The sequence below is a fragment of the Barbus barbus genome (genome assembly GCF_936440315.1).
Source record: "Barbus barbus genome assembly, chromosome: 17".
In the NCBI taxonomy this organism is placed as follows: Eukaryota; Metazoa; Chordata; class Actinopteri; order Cypriniformes; family Cyprinidae; genus Barbus; species Barbus barbus.
The window spans coordinates 22,542,710-22,561,521 of NC_136745.1; the positions used below are offsets into that span (position 1 = coordinate 22,542,710).

The 18,812-nt window shown below is 38.0% G+C and overlaps 2 protein-coding genes across 8 annotated transcripts in view; both read left to right on the forward strand.

Moving 5' to 3' along the window:
• Positions 1-2,498, forward strand: part of ablim3 (actin binding LIM protein family, member 3) — a 67,209-nt gene extending 64,711 nt beyond the window's left edge. Inside the window, exons 21-22 of one of the 2 annotated variants that reach the window (XR_013785377.1) lie at positions 377-457; positions 955-2,498. Coding sequence is in view for 1 of the 2 variants with exons in the window: in XM_079439124.1 (XP_079295250.1) it covers positions 377-457; positions 955-1,068 (195 nt within the window). In the remaining variant the exon portion in view is untranslated. The remainder of the gene's footprint in view (positions 1-376; positions 458-954) is intronic. The other variant, XM_079439124.1, reaches the window with a different exon arrangement.
• Positions 2,499-2,536: 38 nt separating this feature from the next.
• The window catches only part of LOC306883297 (actin filament-associated protein 1-like 1), a 28,812-nt gene continuing 12,536 nt past the window's right edge, over positions 2,537-18,812 (forward strand). For 2 of the 6 annotated variants that reach the window (XM_079438460.1, XM_079438461.1), the window contains exon 1: positions 14,704-14,939. In XM_079438460.1, coding sequence (XP_079294586.1) covers positions 14,903-14,939 — 37 coding nt within the window. In that variant the 5' untranslated portion in view covers positions 14,704-14,902. Of the gene's footprint in view, positions 2,731-3,364; positions 3,859-14,703; positions 14,940-18,812 lie in introns of those variants that run through there. The other 4 variants (XM_079438458.1, XM_079438463.1, XM_079438462.1 and 1 more) reach the window with 4 other exon arrangements.

The following is an 18,812-nucleotide window of genomic DNA, read 5'->3' on the forward strand; positions in this document are numbered from 1 at the left end:
CATAAGGCCACTCTGTCCTTCCCCAGCTGGCCCTTAGAGAGTTGGAGACTGCAGGGGCCATGGAGAGGGTAGGGGTTTGTCTGACCCCTTTGCTCCTGGTTGGTCAAGAACTATATTGTTCTGCTTGGTGCCGCTTCCTGTCTCGATTAAAACTGCTGTGCCAGAGGCTCTGTGATTTCCTTTCACTTCTGTAAGTGAGAGGAAAAGGAGGTCCACCAGTGCACAGTCTGCTCTGAGAACAATGCTTAGCTTTCCATTACCAGTCTATGAAGGAAAGTTTCAGTCAGGACAATTACTTGTAAATCAAGAAATATGAGTTTCAGTGTTTATGTAGTTTAAAGTTTACAATGAAATGCACTTCTAACTTTTGTTACAGATCTACCCATATGAAGCACTTATTGTGACCACTAGGGGGCGTAACAGGTTGCCAAAGGATGTAGACCGGGCTAGATTGGAGGTAAGATGTTTATGATATTATTACAATATGTTTGGGGTCAGTAAGATTTTAGTTTGAAGGAAAATAACACTTAATATACTTACTACCTAATAAACTAATACTATTCAGCAAGGGTGCATTAACTTGATCAAAAGTGACAATGTTACAAAAAGATTTCTATTTCAAACAAATCTTTCACAGAAATAAATTACATTTTAAAATATATATTAAAACAGAAAACGATTATTTCACATCATCATATTTCTCAGTATTACTGTTTTACTATTTTTTTTATTAAATAATTGTAGCTTTGTTGAGCATAAGACAGTCTATCTATCTATCTATCTATCTATCTATCTATCTATCTATCTATCTATCTATCTATCTATCTATCTATCTATCCCTCTCTCTCTCTCTCTCTCTCTCTCTCTCTCTCAATATTTAATAATTGCTTGCAAAAAAATGAAAACAGATGAATTGATGGATATACTGAGTAGTATGTTTCGTTGACATTTTAGCGGCATCTTTCCCCTGAGGAGTTCTATGAGGTGTTTGGGATGACGATGGTAGAGTTTGACCGTCTGGCACTGTGGAAGAGGAACGAGATGAAGAAACAAGCCCGGCTGTTCTAGTGTTCCTGTCCCACACACACACACACACACACACACACAGAGAGAGACCTGAATACCTGTTCCAGTCTAACTAAACAAACACATCCTGTGTCTCAGACACAGTCATGCCTGGACTGTACCTAGAAATTGTGCAACCATTCATTGTGACAGAGGCATATAAATGATCAGACAGGCTAGAATACCTGATAAAGAAAGACATAAATAAATAATATAATACACAGAATGATGGGAACATTTTAGTTTTTACTTGAGTGTAAAGAACACATTTTATTTTGTTTCTGAATGACAAAACTAAGGAATCAGGAATTGTAAGGATTTTGAATTTTGCCTTGTTTTCTATTAATTTATGCACCAGCAAAGTAAGTGAACAGAATGTAAATATGATTAATACAACTTTAATGAGAGTGGATGAATCATCTGATGTCATCCATCAAGTACATTATTAAGTAATATTTAACTTTAAAGGTTATAAAATTATATTTTTCAGTCCTTTTATTTCACAAGGACTACATAAGCTTAGATGGGCTGAAATAAGCGATGATTTGCTTGACAATGAATACCAAAGTCTGACTGTTATTTGTGAAGTTAGCAGATGAAATTGAGCACTACAGTGCTGTACTTTGTTCAGGACATTTCCAAGGAGTAACGAATACTGAATGTACACATTTCTCACAAGAAGACTTTAGGATTATTAGACTAATATTGATGAAACATACATTGTATATTGTGATGGTAGAAATACATATGGCTTGTGTCTGATGATGAAGACAAAACAGATAAGAATTAAGGTGCAATGTTTGTTTTTTTCCCTTTTTTTCTCTTTTTTGAAATGTTATGCTCTTTAAAAAAGAGATCTGTTGGTTAGGCTAGTGCAATTTACTTTCATCACTCCTGTTAGGATGGATCAGGAAATGATGCGATACCTAAGTAGGTTAATTAAATTTTTGGGTCTTTGCCAGGGTGATTATGTCACCTGATTTGGTAATAAATTGAATGCAGAGGAAGTAAACATGGATTGTAAGCCCAATGACAGGGATAACACACTCACATACTACTTGATCAAAAAAAAAAAACATTATCACACCATTGAAGCAAGTGACATAAGAAGCTGTAACCTTGATTAGGACCTAACAGTTACCATGGGGTCTTTCATGCCAAGGGATACTGACAGTAGTTTTTGTACCTCACTGACAAACAGGTGAAACCATCATGTTTTCTGCCTTTGTGTGTAGTGTTTACAACCTGTTTGCCCAATAGATTGTTATGAAGTGTTCTATTAATTTCATAGTGAAGGAAGAGAGCTAGAGTATAACCATATTTTTGATTCTCTCTTTTTTAATCACTACTGCTACCTTCCTAACTTTATTTATCTGTCAGTTTCAACAGACTATGTACATCTTATATTGCAATAAAAGTTTGTTTTCTTCTGTAAAACTTTTTGTGTGATGAATGGTATCAGTTGATATGTGGGGCAGTCTGTCATTAGGACCCAGCAGGATAATGGAGGGAAGTCGGTCTCTGTAACTTCATTTAGAATCTTTCAATGCAGATAGTGTCTGTCACTAAGTGCATGACATCGATGGGCGCACGGGCTGCAATGTGTGTTTCCAACAAGCCGAGGAGTTTTGCATGATTCTTCTGATATGGAAATAAACAGCAAACGTGAGTAAAATGACAACAAATAATTGCATGAAAAGTTTATCTAAACTAACATAAACCTGACGCTAGATAAGCTTGACTGTTAGTTTTCGATACATTTGTTTACTCGTCTTGACATCTTATGCATAGCCGACTGCTCTATGTAACAAGGATTTGAAAGAGCAGATAAATAGTTAAGTCCACTTTTTTATTTGTTATTGAAGGTGCACTGCACTAAACGCGTCCCTGTTTCCATATTAGCGATGTTCGAATCATGAACGAATCGTTCTTTTGAGTCGGATCTGTTGAATCAATTGAACCAGTTCACTAAACCATACTGAACGATTCATTCGTTAATCGAACTGAATCGGTTCGAACGGTTCTTGATTCAACAACGGACTGTCAAGAAACCTGAATTACTGAATCGGTTTCCAAACGATGCATTGCAACGCATTGTACTAAAGAACCGTTTCGTGTTTATCAGTCGGATTTCCTTTACTCTTCCCATCAGCTCTCCTGCAGTGCTTTAATTATAATTATCTTTTACACAGAGATCTGCTGTAGCCTTCTCTGACTCAACTGTTTCTCTCGTGTGATGTTTCGTCATTTTCAACAAGAATTTTCTGTTTTCAACTTAATATTGATCTGTTTCATACAGACCCTCAACTTCAGGAGAAACTACACCTGGAACATAAGCCTGCTGTGGGTGGCATAGTGATTCAGAGGCTTGTAGCAAGGTTTAGTTTTCAATTTATCTTGGACCTAGACTCTCAGATCTTTCTTACTCTTGTGCTTCTTTGTTTATAATAAGTGAAGTCTCTCTTTATAAGGAGCTGAGTTCTAACAGGACCCCTATGGTGAGGCGGTAGTACTTCTCTTGATCTCCTGAAAGTCCTACTGTTTTGATAGTTGCTGTTTTGGCATGGTGCAGGAATGAGAGCGCTGCTTCTTGCTTGTGGTATTGGCTGTTGTATTTTTCTCTCCCTCAGAGACAATGAGATGAATCCTGCTGGCTCTCTCAGAACAAACCAGCTGTGTCTGGTCAGGCATTGGTCCAGAAACACAGATTGCTGTACATGTTTTGTACAGTTCCTCCCCCAAATGCTGCTCCCAGTAAAGTTAAACCCCGGTCATTCACCTCTAAAAGACTGAGTGAGTTTACACAACATATCAAAGATAAAAGGAAAGATTAGTAGGTTTTAGCCTAGTCTAAACCCAAAGCTAATGATTCCTAAAAAGATTAACCGTAAGACATCATTAGTTATTTTTTGGAGAAATAGAAGTGTTACTATTACCTTTATAAGGGGAAGCTATGAGCAAATATATTTAACTGAGCATGACACACTTTGTGTGTACCTTTAGTTTTTGCATGCCACTGTCTGTGGTTTCCATTCATTGGCATGCCAATGAATGAAAAGCTCTCTTAACTCATGACACAATTCCTTTGCCATCTAGGATTGTGTATAGCATCATAAAATGCACAACTTCACAAAACAGAGACAACAACCAGGTAGACACATGCAAGTAATTACAGAGCGGAGCATCTCAGTTTACGTTCGAACAACATGTTCTCTTCCACTTTCTCCTAAGACATTCAGTCCATCACTAAATCCAGCAGTATTTCTGTTTGACACTCTGTTATTAGGTTTCCACAGGTGTATTTCTGAACCACCTGCCTCATCTGTTTGCAGAAGGCGAAGGCCGTGTCATCAGTTACTGTTACTGTTTACAAGATACAGCAAAGTTCTTCCTCGCACCCTGACAAATTCCTGATCTGAGTGTTTACACAAACACAAGGGATGAAGGACGGAAAAAAATACATCCAGCAGACATCCCCTTCGGAGCAAGCATGTTGTTTCTGTCACTATTTTTATCATGCTGCTTAATGTCTCCTTGGTGTATGGGAATGTGAAGACTATCATGTTGCTGTTGTTGTTTCAATCAGTTATTAGGTACATATGGGTATAGTGATTAGGGACAGTTCAAAAGATAATTCTGTCCTCATGTTGATCCAAACCTTTTTCTACCATACAATGGAAGTCAGTGTGGACCAAAACAACACTGGGCTTTAATGTATGAACAAAAACAGTCAAAACATTATTCAGTATATCATCTTTTGTGATCAGCTGGTCACTTTCATGGTCAAATGTTGACTTTTCGAAAGCTCCCAGTTTTCACAATGTATTGATGTGGTTTGTAGTTTACTGATTAGATTGTGGGCATTTTTGAAGGCTTAAGCTATTTGCTCTAATGTGAATCATTAAACTTCGGACGGATTTGAGAGCAGGCAGAGAAATGATGCTTGAAGCCAGAGAATCAGGTAGGCGTGAAGGGGACTCTACCTCTCCCCACTGACTCGTTGAGTATGTGGGATTGTCTCTTCATGTAAGACTCTGCACTGAATCATGATTATTGTTTCCTTCAGACTGTGAGCATGTGGAAGAGCTTAGGAGTGTCAGGAACAAAGATCATTTGTCTTGTAAATCTTATAATGAAACATGAATTTGCACTACTGCTCTCATCCAGAGTTCTTGAGATCAGCAAAATGAATTGCAACAGTGTTTTCTTGTTGGTGCAGAATCTGCAAGCCTGGTCTGGCCTTGATTGTTGTATGTCACGGTTGCAAGTCGGTACAAAGCAACCTGTTCCCTCCGGCTTACGGGAATTCCACTTTTGTATAAATACATGGATATGGGTAAGCAGGATTTAGTGCAATAATGCGACCGCCCGTCAGCCGTCGACTTGAGCCCTGACAAGGGAAATGCACGGCATGAATGCTTTTGTGATTAGAGTTGACTTGGCTTAGAAACATCTTCGTTTGCTTTGACCATTTTACGTCTTGGACCACCCATTCAATCTCTATGAGCATCATCTGCCTTCTTGCCAATGACAACTCAACCAGCTGAAATGGACTAGACAGTGCACACCCACCAGACTCTCATGCATGATAATGGAAGCGTTTCACAAGGTGTGTGTCGGTATTTAAGGCCTTTAACAAGTCGCTGGTGAATCATAGTGCAGGCTGCGCTCACTGATGAATTTGTGGAGTTCTGAGACACCATTTGGCAGCGTTAGAAAACCTTCTGTGTGCCATATGCACAAGTTCTTCTGGCAATGAAGAGATGTGTAGAGTGAAATGAGCTTTAAATATGATTTGTGGGGCATAGCGGTTATAAAGGTTGTGGGTTTGAGCTCTGCCAGGCACACAGTTGTGCCTTTGAGCAAAGTGGCTAACCTCAGGTTGTTTAGGGTGGTCTGTCAATGTAATGTGTGTAGGGCAGGTTACTCTGTATAAAAGCATCTGCCAAATGACCACTGACTTAAGTACTAAATGTACTGTGAAAGTAGGCAATGCACTTTAAGTTATCAGCTCAGACTGCATTTGTTAACCCTACAGGTGCAGATGGTGTTGGCGTGACAAGCTTGATTTATCTACATGGTTCTGATGGAATGACTGTTAATCAAAGCAGAGTTTGTAGCGTTGACACGGTAGCGACCTACAAAACCTGATTTGTAGGTTGTATATCTAAAGCTAAATCTTGCTGACTGTTACAGTACATTTATCGCTGTTTTATGGATTCGCTTTGTGCTTACTCAGGAATTCGCTTTGGTACACATGAGCTCTGTTCCAAAACTAAGTGAGCTGCAGTTCTGTACTGCCTACATAGGCAACTGCCTTTTAAGTCACAGAACCTCATAAGTGATTTATGAATGCTCTAAATAGGCGACAAATCCGCTTGCCACAGAAATAATGCTCATCACTTGAAGCACATGGAGACTTGGCATGTAATTGAATGTAACAGAGAAATCTTAGCATGTTGCTATGCTAATGGTATATTGGTAGTTTTAAGAATCAAATGCAATATAACATTAGTCTATAATCATTAGAGATGCAGATGGTATCATATTGGTTATCAGCTTACACTACTGTTCAAAAGTTTTTAAAAGAAATATCTTATGCTCACTAAAGCTGCATTATAAATTCACTGTAAACCACAGCTTCACGGGGCTTATTGCTTTTATAAAACAGCTCTTCCATATACGTAGTAAGGTTTCACAAAATAAAACAGAAAATAAAGTGTAATGATATTAATAAAAACATTATTCTTCCGCCAAACAATGTAGTTCCTCAGAAACGGATGTGATTCCAACAAAGTGGATGCCAAGCAACCCACAAATGTAAACAAAGGTGTGTGTTTGTAGAGTAATTTACAACAGCTTCGAACTTGGCTCAACCAATCAAAATCAAGGACCAGAACTATCTGTTTTATAATGTAATTTATTCCTATGAGGGCGAAGCTGAAATTTTATACATTCTTTGTGTCACATGATCCTTCAGAAATCATTCTAATATGCTGATTTGATGCTCAAGAAATATTTATTTGTATTATCAATCAAAACGGTTATGCTTATTAATATTTTTGTGGAAACCATGAACATTTTTAAAGGGTTTTTTAATTAATATAAAGTTTACAAGAGCAGAACTTTTTGAAATTACTGAATAAAAGTAATAATTTTTTAAGTTTTTACAGATTACAGATTTTATTTATTTATTGGTCTTTCTTGAGCGATATTGGATATTTAGTTGTGCATTTCTCATTTACATTACATTACTATTACCGTCATCTACCTTTTGAAACATTCTTCAAGTCAAGGAGCGTGCATTTAATATAAAAATTGCATATTAAAATGCTGCCTCTATTAGCAGATTAGACTTTGAAGCAGAGCAGTGGTGTCAGTGCTCCACCCAAGCTTCTCAACTCTGTGTCTGCCTGTTGACGGATAGGCAGAGGTCAGAGGTCAGGGTTTTGCCCTAGCTCTTGGAAGTCTTCCATTTTTCTACATACCCAGAGACACACACTCCAGTTAATATCCCTTCCATGAGGATTCCCAGACAAAGCATCCAGTTATTCAGCAGCCACAATAGTGTAGAGGCCTGCACAGTCTTAATAGTGTCAGTGAAACACTGCATCTCTTTACCGTGGAAAAAAAAAAGAGGGCTGAAGGAAGGCATAGCTGCAGAGTGAAATCATGGGGGTTTTCGGGTGATAAGCAATATGAATTAAGCTGGCAAGACTGAAGGCATTCTTTGTATAGGAGATGGGCTGACTCACCCTCTTCGTGCCATATGGCAGGGGTTTGGTGTCCGGGTTTTTTCTTTTTTTTTTTTTCTGTTGCGCTGACTTTCACGAGCAGGCTGTATTAAAGTGAGCAGCTTTTATTTCCACATCCTATCCACTCTTGACCCCTGCAGCTCACCCCACTGCTCTAGGGTGCTCTGAGTTCCAGCACCTGCCTTACCCATTTACTTGCTGCTTCCACTGTTTGTGCCAGGTCTCCATGGCTCAGATGACCTCAGATGATGGGCTGTTGGGGGAATTCCCACTGCTCTTTTTCTCTGGCTGATATTAAACAGAGGCACAGACCATAATAAAAGAGAATTAGACACTGTGACCACAAATGGGACCAGATTTCAAACCTCAAGGGTTGCTGCTACTTGTTGGCGACAGTGTAACAGAGCCTGTTAAGCCTTTATGTGGAAACATGGAAGATGCAGAGGCTTCAGGATTGTTATCTTGACTCCACTTTTCCATCATGACCTTACATCTGCTCTTGTTTCAGCCCTCACTTAATCTCAAATCATATATTAGAAAGTGGTGAGTGATTTGATATCAGTCTCTACTTGATTCACCTCTCCTGCCTTCACTCCTCCAGTTTAGAATCAGAGAGCATAGTTTCAAAGGGGTTGTTTTCAACAGAATGTTGTTGTTTTTTTAATTTTGCACCCAAAGTCCAGTAATAATGTTAGTCAAGGCTTCATCTTTACATGACCTTTTTAAATAAAAACATATTAATATCATATATATTTATATAAATATATACATACATTTTAAATAAATTATAATGGATTAATTGAATTACCATTTAAATTATAAAATTTCTCAATTATACAATCTTATAGTCTTAATACATAATTTTAATAATGCAATTCAGCAATAAATAATACAATACGTTCTGCCGTTTAAAAAAAAAAAAAAAAAAAAGCAGATGCATTTATTTACCATAAATTATTTACATTGTCAATTATTAATTATAGGACCATTTATGGTTACATTTGTATTATTCTAGCTAAAAACATATGTTAAACTATTATAATTTTTCACTGTACATCATGAGGTCAGATGGGTGTTGTTGTTTTTTTATTATTTCATTCATTTGTTTATTTATTCATTAAAAGAAATTTCCTTAGTTATTGTTGATGTAAGATCAGTGGTTCTCAACCTTTTGACTTAAAGGCCCCTCACTGTCCAACACAATACTCAAAGGACTTGAATTTATGTGAATTAATGTGTTTATTTTAATATTTGTAAGTCATCCGTCGCCCCCTTGGGCATTTAAATGAGTGCTCCTAGTAGGCTCTGGTTAAAAACCACTGCTTTAAATGACTCTTTTTGCTGTTTAATCATTTATACTGTATACGGTTTGGGTGAACTGGCATAGTGAACATCAGAGTAGGTTTATATGGTATATCAAACACTTTTGCTACAATAAAACAATGACACTTCCTATTTTCCATGATATACAGCCTGTAAATGCTTACACCGTATAAAATGTACACAAACAGACGCCTGGCACTGAGGACCCCCAGGCAAAGGGGTTTATAAAGAGGAGGGAAGAGGAGTGTTGACATAAAAGCATCCTGCTCCCCACCGAGCCAAAATCTTGCCTTCAAAGCTAGTTAATGCTTAAACAGGTGAGTGGGAGTTTCAGGGTCCATAACTCTGCCGCAGTGTGTAGACACAAGGAGCACTGTGACCAGAGGGAGGCCCCGGCCTAATGGCCAACTCCCCCCTGCTTCCTTCAGGCAGCAGCCAAACCCCATCACTGGAGCAGGGGTCATTAACCACAGTGGCTCCCCCTACACAGCACTGCAGCATTAAAGATGGGCTCTCGTGTTTTGCCTCTCTCTATTTGTTTTACTTGGTGTCCTCAGTGAGTGTTCTGAAGGCTCTGGAGTGTGCAAGATTGTTTTTCTTGAAGCTATTTATCCATGTTTGGATGTTCTTTAATGTGAACTGGCCAGGGGGGTCTGCTGTTAAAGTTTCTGTATATGATAAGCAATAATTGCATTTTGACAGCTGGTCTGTGAACAAAACGGAAGAGTTCATATTTGAGGTTTCTAGATAGAAGAATGCATTAAAGAATTGCTGAAAGCTTTCAAAACGAGAGACTGCGAGTAAGTGAGCGCAGCTTTTCCTTCAACTGGAAATAAGCTTTATGACTGTGTGTGTGTGTTGCTGCATTTTATGATAACCTAAAGCATGTTCTCATCTATCATAAAGCAGCAGGAGTGACATGTAATTTCCCTTTTTCCACACAAATGTGCTCAGGCTTTAATACTGTATATGAGTCAGATCTCTGAGAGAATTATAGGCTAAGCTGTTCCACATGTTCACCTGCTACCTCTCTGCAGCCTCTCTCTCTCTCTCTCTCTGTATTTGTGGTTTAAGATGCAGTGATAAGGGGTAGTGCAGGATGTTCTTATTTAGATCTATATTGTAGATATAGTAGTTTCAGATATAGGTAGTTCAAGGGTTAATTCTGGCAGAATTCTTTAAATTTTCTTTCAGTTCCAAACCTATTTGACTTACTTTCTTTGGTAGAACATAAAAGAAGATTTTGAGAAATCTCTCTGGGGGTTTTTTTTTTTTTGTCTAAATATTGGTAGTCAGTGGTCGACAAAATGTTTGGTTACCAACATTCTTCAAAATATCTCTGCCTGTGTTACATAGAAGACAGAAAGTCACACAGGTTTGGAGGTTGAGTAAATGATGACAGAGTTTTTATGTCAGGGTTAAGTATCCCTGTGAGATTTAACAATATTTTTTTTTTTTTCATGTTAACTCGCTTTTTCCTGTCTCAACTTAATTTGAAGAGACAACTAGAAGTAAGTCATTTGGTTGATGTCCCATAGTGTAAACTATGTGAATCTGTTTGTTTGAGCAATCTGCTCAAGACTGCTCTTAGGGCTGGACTTCCTATTTTGTGAACAATGGCTTGTTTGTAAAAGAAAAAATGATGACTGATTCATCCACAAATAATTTTTGGAGTCAGGTCTTTTTAATGAAACATTAATGAACCAATCTGAATGAGTTTTGATTAATCGAACTGATCAAGCATTATTAGCATGTTGCTAGCATGTTTCTAGCATGATTACACTAAATTAAAAGTAGAAAATTCCTGTCTGTTTTCTTATGTTACTGATGTTATTGTAAACTATTCATCCATGAGTGTGTGGCTTCAGAAGAGATGGAATATAGTGCTAAAGTTATATACTATTTATGATAGTTTTATGGTTTTTGGAGCTCTGAAAGCTTCAGTCCCCATTTATTGTAATTGCTTGGAAAAGGGCGGCTTGATCAGTCTTCAGAATATCATGTTTTGTGTTTCACAGAGCAAAGAAAGTCATACTGATTTGGAACAACATGAGGGTGTGAGTACAGTATAATTATCCATTTTTAATATAAATGCAAATAGTGATGAGCAAAATACTGTCTCTGTGTTTGTTTTAATATCACATCTCACTCTGTAGTCTTATTGGAATTTGCTCCAATCATCCAATCCACAATGATTATCATCAGTATAACCCCTTCCACATTCTTCTAATTCGTATGATTTGTTTTCATTCTTTATGATTTGTTTTCTTTTGACTGAATATGACAGAAACATGTTAGAATGTGTTAACATATGCTTGACTGTAACATTTGACAAGCACTGTAACTGTAGTTATTAGACTCTGTAATTTGTGGCATGCACCCAAATATGTACTTCCCACCACGGCGTCCCATCAGACCAGCGGCATCTCGTGCAAACATCAATATTCCAAGGTGTCCAAATAAATGAGGTTTTGTGTTTGTTATCTCTCATTGTGGGAATTCTAGTGTGACATCATCAGTGTATGTGTGCACAAACTCGCTCCTTTCCCCTGTGGAGCTTTGAACGCTGATGATCTGAGTAGGCCTGGAATTCTGAGGGAGATTTTCATTGCTGGAAGAGGATCGCTGAGTCGTCACTCCATCCAGGCACCCTCATGTTAGTATCAGTTCAATCATATCAAGATAAGATTGTTCACTCCTTCACCTTTATGAGTCTCAGCGATGTTCATGATGTCCTTCACATTCCAGTGACAACCTGTCTCCTGGTATGAATTCTTACATTATGAACAAGAATTGATAGATTTGATGATTTAGATTTGAGACATCACAGTACATATCTCCTTTGAGTCACACCGGGCGGCACGTAAGATTGGTGTGATAAATAAAACATCCGGAAACAGCGCAAACATCTGTTGCACCACGGGATATTCATATCTGATGACAGTTGGGTGGTTTATGTTGGAAGGGCCTCTCTTGCTATTGACTTTGGGAGCATTTTGCCTCTGTGTCTGCTCACAAAACTGATATGAGGTTATGCTCTATTTGAGAGTGAATGTGAGGCCTTCTCGTATTGCCCTCCAGCTTGTGTTATTTATTATGGAAGAATTGTAGCTCTTGGAGTTTTGTTGTTGTATTCCTGCATGTACTGTGTATGTTGGCTAATGTATTTACAACCAGGTTTGTTTTCAGTGTTGACCGTAAGGGCTCCATGTGTGTGTCTTTGGAAAGGTCAGAGTGCTCCGTCACTATTTTTGTCGCTTGTATCTCAGCCAGACGAGTGTCAGAGTTCAGTCAGACCGTGTCACTTGGTGTGAGCAATGATCTGATCGTTTTTGGCAGTGATTTAGCAAAAGTGAAAAGTCACTTTAAAAAAAGTTTAAAAGTGAAAAATGTTGACTGTATGTTTTTGTGATATACAGAACACAATGAACCCACATTACTCTGCTAAAGACTTCATGTCAGTTAAGTAAAATTCATAACTAGATTTTCTGAAGAAAATTGAAAAAGGATGGCTGGCTGCTAAGGTTTTGCTTATTCAGTATCATTCGTTATAATTCATTTTGGTAACAGGTTTTGCACAAAAATTAAAAGTTTGATTAATAATTGTTCAAAGAATGTGATCGTATTTATGCCTGCTATTGAGATCCATATAGGGGATTGTGTTACTATGTTATGTTGATAAAACACCCAAAAGATAAAGTGGAAAAATTTAGTTTTTCCAAATAAACACAAAAGTGTGAGGTCAGAAAGATTTTAATGTTTTTAAAAGATGTCGCTTTTGCTCACCAAGGCTGCATTTATTTGATCAATAATACATTAAAAACAGTAATATTGTGAAATATTATTAACATTTAAAATAGCTCTTTTCTATTTTAATATATTTAAATATATACTTTAAAGTGTAATTTATTCCTTTGATGGCAGAGCTAATTTTTCAGCAGCCAAATGTGATGTTTCAAACTAAATTCTAGTTATTTTAGTGCAGTAAATATATTAACTAAAGTTATACTGAAGAAATTATCTGAAGTCTTGCATAATACTGAGAAGGATCATTTTGAATGTATCTGATCACTTAAAGCGCAGATGAATGACTTCTCTTGTCTCGACTGTCTCTTATCTTCAGTTCCAGGCTGTCTAGCAACAGGCCTGCAAAGTTTAACTACACAAACCTTTAGCATCTCATCTGTCTCGCAAGATGTAACATGCCCTCAGGAACCTTCAACTGGGAAATGGACAAAAAAGTGTCCGCTTTCAGTGGTGAGGAGATGGAACTGCTGATATGAGCAGCTTATCTGCACAGAAGTGTGTGTGTTTGAAACATACGTGTGTGTGTGTGTGTGTGTGTGTGTGTGTGTGTGTGTGTGTGTGTGTGTGTGTGTGTGTGTGTGTGTGTGTGTGAGAGAGAGAGTGAGAGAGGGAGAGTGGATTTTGAGATATTCAGCATGTCGGATCCTGCCGAATGGTCCTAGGTTTGCCTGTAGCTTAGAAAAATGTCACTGTGAACATGTGCTGATGTGAGTCTGTGCTTGTCGGCATCCGACTGCTCTCTGGATGGGTGAACACAATGAAGAGAACTAGACCCCCACCTCTTCACTTGAGCACACTGGCAGAATGGCTCTTTTTTGCGCAACTACAGTCTCTAGGGGCACTGTAACATAGGATGTAGATACAGTCTGTACACTTAGAAGAGACTGCGGGCAGACAGCGCAAATCAACTGATACAAATCCGAAATTGCCTCAGGGGTTACGTAAGGCAGGTTTGCCCATAGGAAAGAAAAATTACAAATGAGAAGGTGACATGTTCATTTTTTATGTTAAAATCCTTTCTCTATCTCAGTTTAATGTGATTAAAAATACAAATGGACATGTAAATATTTAGACATTAAAAAGTGTTTAATTCATCTTGAAAATAATATATAATTAACTCATCATTAAATACTTTTCTTATTGTAAAAAAATCAAATGATCATTTTAGTAACACACACACACACACACACACACACACACACACACACACACACACACATATATATATATATATATATATGTATGTATATGTGAGTTTTGTGCAGCACTAGGCCAGTCTAATTTTGAGCAGTCTCAGATGGGAAACCTGCTTCGTAAATGGTCACTGTTACTGTTAATTAGTGATACAAAAGGTAACCCTTCAACTTTGTGTTTACTAAAGAAAATGCTATGAAATTAAATGGCAAATGCTTTTCGGTTTTTTTTTTATCCTAAGGAAGAACCTTAATTTACATGTTTCTAATTGGTCAGATTTGGCAGTATACTGCACATACATTTTTCAAAACTGTCCCCTAAAAAGTCTTCTTTGGTTTAGGTGACATTTTACAGGGCTGACATTCATATGTATAAACTGGCATGGAAAAAAATAAGAGCCAGTGAGGGCTGTTGATCTCCATACTCTCCCCTGTGGGGGAGGGTTGTGTGTATTTACTCAGGGCCTGTCCCAGGTGCTATAGAACCCCTCCGGATTAGATCAGGACTGGGTGCCTCCCCTTACTTGACACACACAGTCATCAGTGAGCACCCCACCCCCAGACACAATCCAACTGACCAGACAGGGAGGATAAATTCCCCTGCTATCCCTCAGTCACTTTTAATCTGGACAAAGGAAAGAAAATGATAAATTTGAAGGAAATGCACCTATGAATTTGTCAGTTCATCATCTGATTTCACCATTCTGGACTGCTGTGACTTGTTCAGGAACAACTGCATGACTTACATCTAGGAAAGAGATGGTGGGTCTGGCTGTCTCCTCAGCAGCTGTTTCTGGTAGGTGTTTTATTACTCGCATATTTGGCTTTTTTCCTTGGGAACTAGATAATTGTGTTATCGAACAGTTCTCGCATTTGTCTGAATGGTTTCCGTAGAGGCTGAAGAGAAACGTATTGATTAGTTTTAGTAAATCTAGTTGTTCCAACTTGAATTAAGCATAAAAAATGTATTAGTATTTGTAGCTGTATTTAGCCAGTTGTTTTAGTTGTTGAGGTTGTGCATTGCTTTATGAGTAAATCTATATAGTAGCATCACACTCATAAAATCCTAACTATACAAGTTTAAACAGGTGTTGTTTTTGTTGTCTAAGCAAAATATGCTTGTAAAATAAGATCTCACCAAGGTGTTTAGAGCTTTCTTGAGGAGTGCTTTGGTTTTCACAACAGAGGATACATTTCTATCTCTGGTAGGCATCTTACAGCTCTTTGGCTGCACTTTTAATGAGGTGAGGAATGTTTCCTCGCTTTGCAGCAATGTGTGAGGTGCTGAGTGCTAAAGCACTGGTGCAGTTCTGGGAAAACGCCCCATTGTCCTCTAAAAACACAGCTTTCAACGCCAACTTTACATTCCTCAACATGGCTTTTAGCTTATGCTGAAACAATATGACTGTCAGTAAAGTGCTTTCAAGTGTGCGAGAACCATCAACTCTGATTTGCCTGCAACAAAGATGAAAACATCTTGTAAGGGGTCGATCCAAAAGAAAGCAAAAAACACCCCTGCCATCAGGAGAACCTGCAGGTTAACTGGATCCGGCTTTGAGCGCCGGTGTAGATTTCTGTGTTCCCATTATGCTGTTTTGATGTGGTATTATCAGAGAGGGCCACATGTGCGGCTCTCTGGAGGGGAGTGGGCACGTAACCCTGTGTTGTGCTTTGCTTTGGAAATGACCCGCCGCAGGTGCAGCTCAAGATAAAGAAGAGCAAATGTGTTTGATCTCATGTAAGAGCGTATCTCTGTAGGAATCATATATGCTTCACTGAGCTCATGTTGGTTTAAGCTGGTCCTAACTGCCCTCAGAATACTTTTTGTTCATTATGATTCACCTGACTCTTGTGATCTATATGGGAAATACACCAAAACAAAGTAAATGCTGCGTTTTAACGATGGTATTTTTGCTGAATGAAACTGAATTTGGTTTTCAGCCTGGTTTACCACTTTTCCTAACTTGACTAGCAGCATATATTATGTTTTGGAAGCTGGTCCACTGCATGTGATCCTATTGTGCTCGTGTCTATAATTGACTTAATTAGCAAAACTACATTGCTTAACAAGCTTCATCAGAAATATCAGTAAAAAAAATGTGTTAACATTTGTTCATCTTGTTTAATGTTAATTTATAAATATACTATTGTTCATTGTTAATTCATGTTTGTTCATTTTATAACTAATATGTATTAGTATATGTACAAATTAAAATTTATTATTAAGTGCTGTAAAAGTTGTTTATTTTTTGAAAATGTATTAGTATAAATTAGCATTATTAATAAATGCTGTAAAAGTATTATTCATTGTTAGTTCAAAGCTATTGAATTAATATAAAAAAATTGAATCTTATTGTAAAATAGTGTCACTGTCAGAAAAAAGGTACAAAAGCTGGTACTGGGATAGTACAGTAACTTTTCAAAAGGTACAACTATGTACCTTTAAAGTACTTAAAATGCACCCTTTAGGGGTAAGTAAGGTACAAAGGTTTACCTTTTGAAAGGGTACCTCCCTAGTGACAGCTTTTGTACCTTTTTTCTGAGAACGATACCAAAAGATCATGCTAGTAAGCCTTCACCGACTGATGAACATCTTCAGGTAAACCAGCATCTAACTAGCATCAAACTGCCTAAACCATGCAGTTTTACCCATAAACAAGTTTTTCTCCGGGTTAAAGAAATATATTCTGTAAATCGTTGTGTCACTTTAGTTACTATTAGATCATCGGCTTGGCTTACACAAGAGCTTCATATGCTTAACACATTTACTATGCTGACACTTCACACTGAATGGCTTGTTGGTTTTAACACTAAATTCTTCAAATAATTTGCCAAGTGGGCACATGTAGCGTATATTTGGCACTAGCAAACATTGTGCCACTTGAGTTGCTATCCAACCGAGTCTCCTGGAGAAGGTCATGTTGAGGGCAACACGCAAAGTTAAACTCAGGCTTTTTGTGATCACAAGGGCCTTGTGTTAACAAGTCTGAATAGAGAAACACTCAGACTTACACACCGGTGGGAGTGCCTGTAAGGCAGCTGGGGACACGATGAAAGGAAGTGAGATGTTTTGCAGTACATTAGTCACTAACAAAGGTTCTGCAACTGTGGTGAATCAAAGAAGAAGAAAAAACACTCTTGTCAAAGCAGCAGTACGCTGACCCAAATTTCAGATGAGTAATTTCTGTACATGTGGGTGAAAGAATGTGTTTGTGTGAATTAGAGTATTTGTGTTTCTTTGTGGCTTTTAAACTCCTCACCTTCCCCATGGAGAGATGTGATGCTGAAGCGTCTTGACATTTTCTGGACCACAGCACAATCTGACTAGAAGCACATCATTCATTAGGTTTCTCATGGGGATGTGGAAGAGGGTGGTGGCCGTTTATGTAGAACTTGAGTGAAGCATGCAAAATACAGAGAGCTGAGACGTTTTTCTATACTTGAAAAATCCTGAATGTGTTTATGTCACGATATCTTACTTGGACCAGCTTCCAAGATGGCCATTGCAGGTCTGTTACTGGAATATGCTGGTAATTGTTGAAATTGGAGTGTTGCCATGGTAAACCAGCATAAATGTGCTGAAAACAGATATATCTATTACTGGAAAACAGATGGTTTGAACAGGGGTGAGAATCAGACCATACAATATAAGATCTATTTTTGTCTCACGATACAGTAATATTGCATTAATTTAGTGTATAATTATTCAAAACTATGATACAATGATTGTGGTATGATACAATGTGTGGAATGTTTCTCAGCAACGATTGAACATATTAGAATGATTTCTGAAGGATCATGTGACACAAGACTGACGTAATGGCTGCTGAAAATTCAGCTCTGCATCACTGGAGTAAATTACATTTTAAAATAAATTAAGATAGAAAAAGGTATTTTAACTGTTATAATATTTCACAATGTTACTGTTTTTCTGTATTTCTGATCAAATGAATGCAACCTTGAGACCCTGAACTTTTAAACGAGAGTATACATAATATCAGTAGCTCATGTTAAGATTGCATTTTAGTTTAATTTCCATCCATCCAATCATATCTTTTTTTGTCACTTCAGCATTTTCTCTCTCTGCTTTTGAAGGAATTCCATATTTGAATACATTACTCGTGGATTATCTGACAGCTGAGGTTGATCTGAGTCTTGACCCACCACACCTGTTAATATCAGTATTGAGCTCAGAGGCCCTGAGGTGGATGCTTTGGCTCAGCTGACCCTCTGTCCAAGCCAGATTGTCCAGCTGTGTGATGGACATGGATGATCAGCCCTCTTCACACTCCCTCTCCCTCCAGCCTTCTGCTTGTGATCAATGTGGTCGCAGTGTTGACCATGAGCTCATATCCACTGGGACAGGAGGTGTTCACATGGCTTGATTACTCTCCTTGAACAAAACAGTCAGATTCCTTCCAAATCAGCATACCTTCTGCCAGGGCACACACTGCCTAGGGTCGCTGACAAATCTGCTTTTTATTGTTTCATGCTGTCTTTTCATCCTTGCAGTCCAGGTTTTTGGTTACATGTTTTTACTAATTTGCTGACAGTGCATTTGCTCTAACTCAAACACTCATCGTTAGTAGTAACGGGTCATTAGTAATGGGTTTGGGAGAGAAAATGTGGCTTAGCTGGTGTGTAACACTGTGTGAGCTTCAGTGTGTGG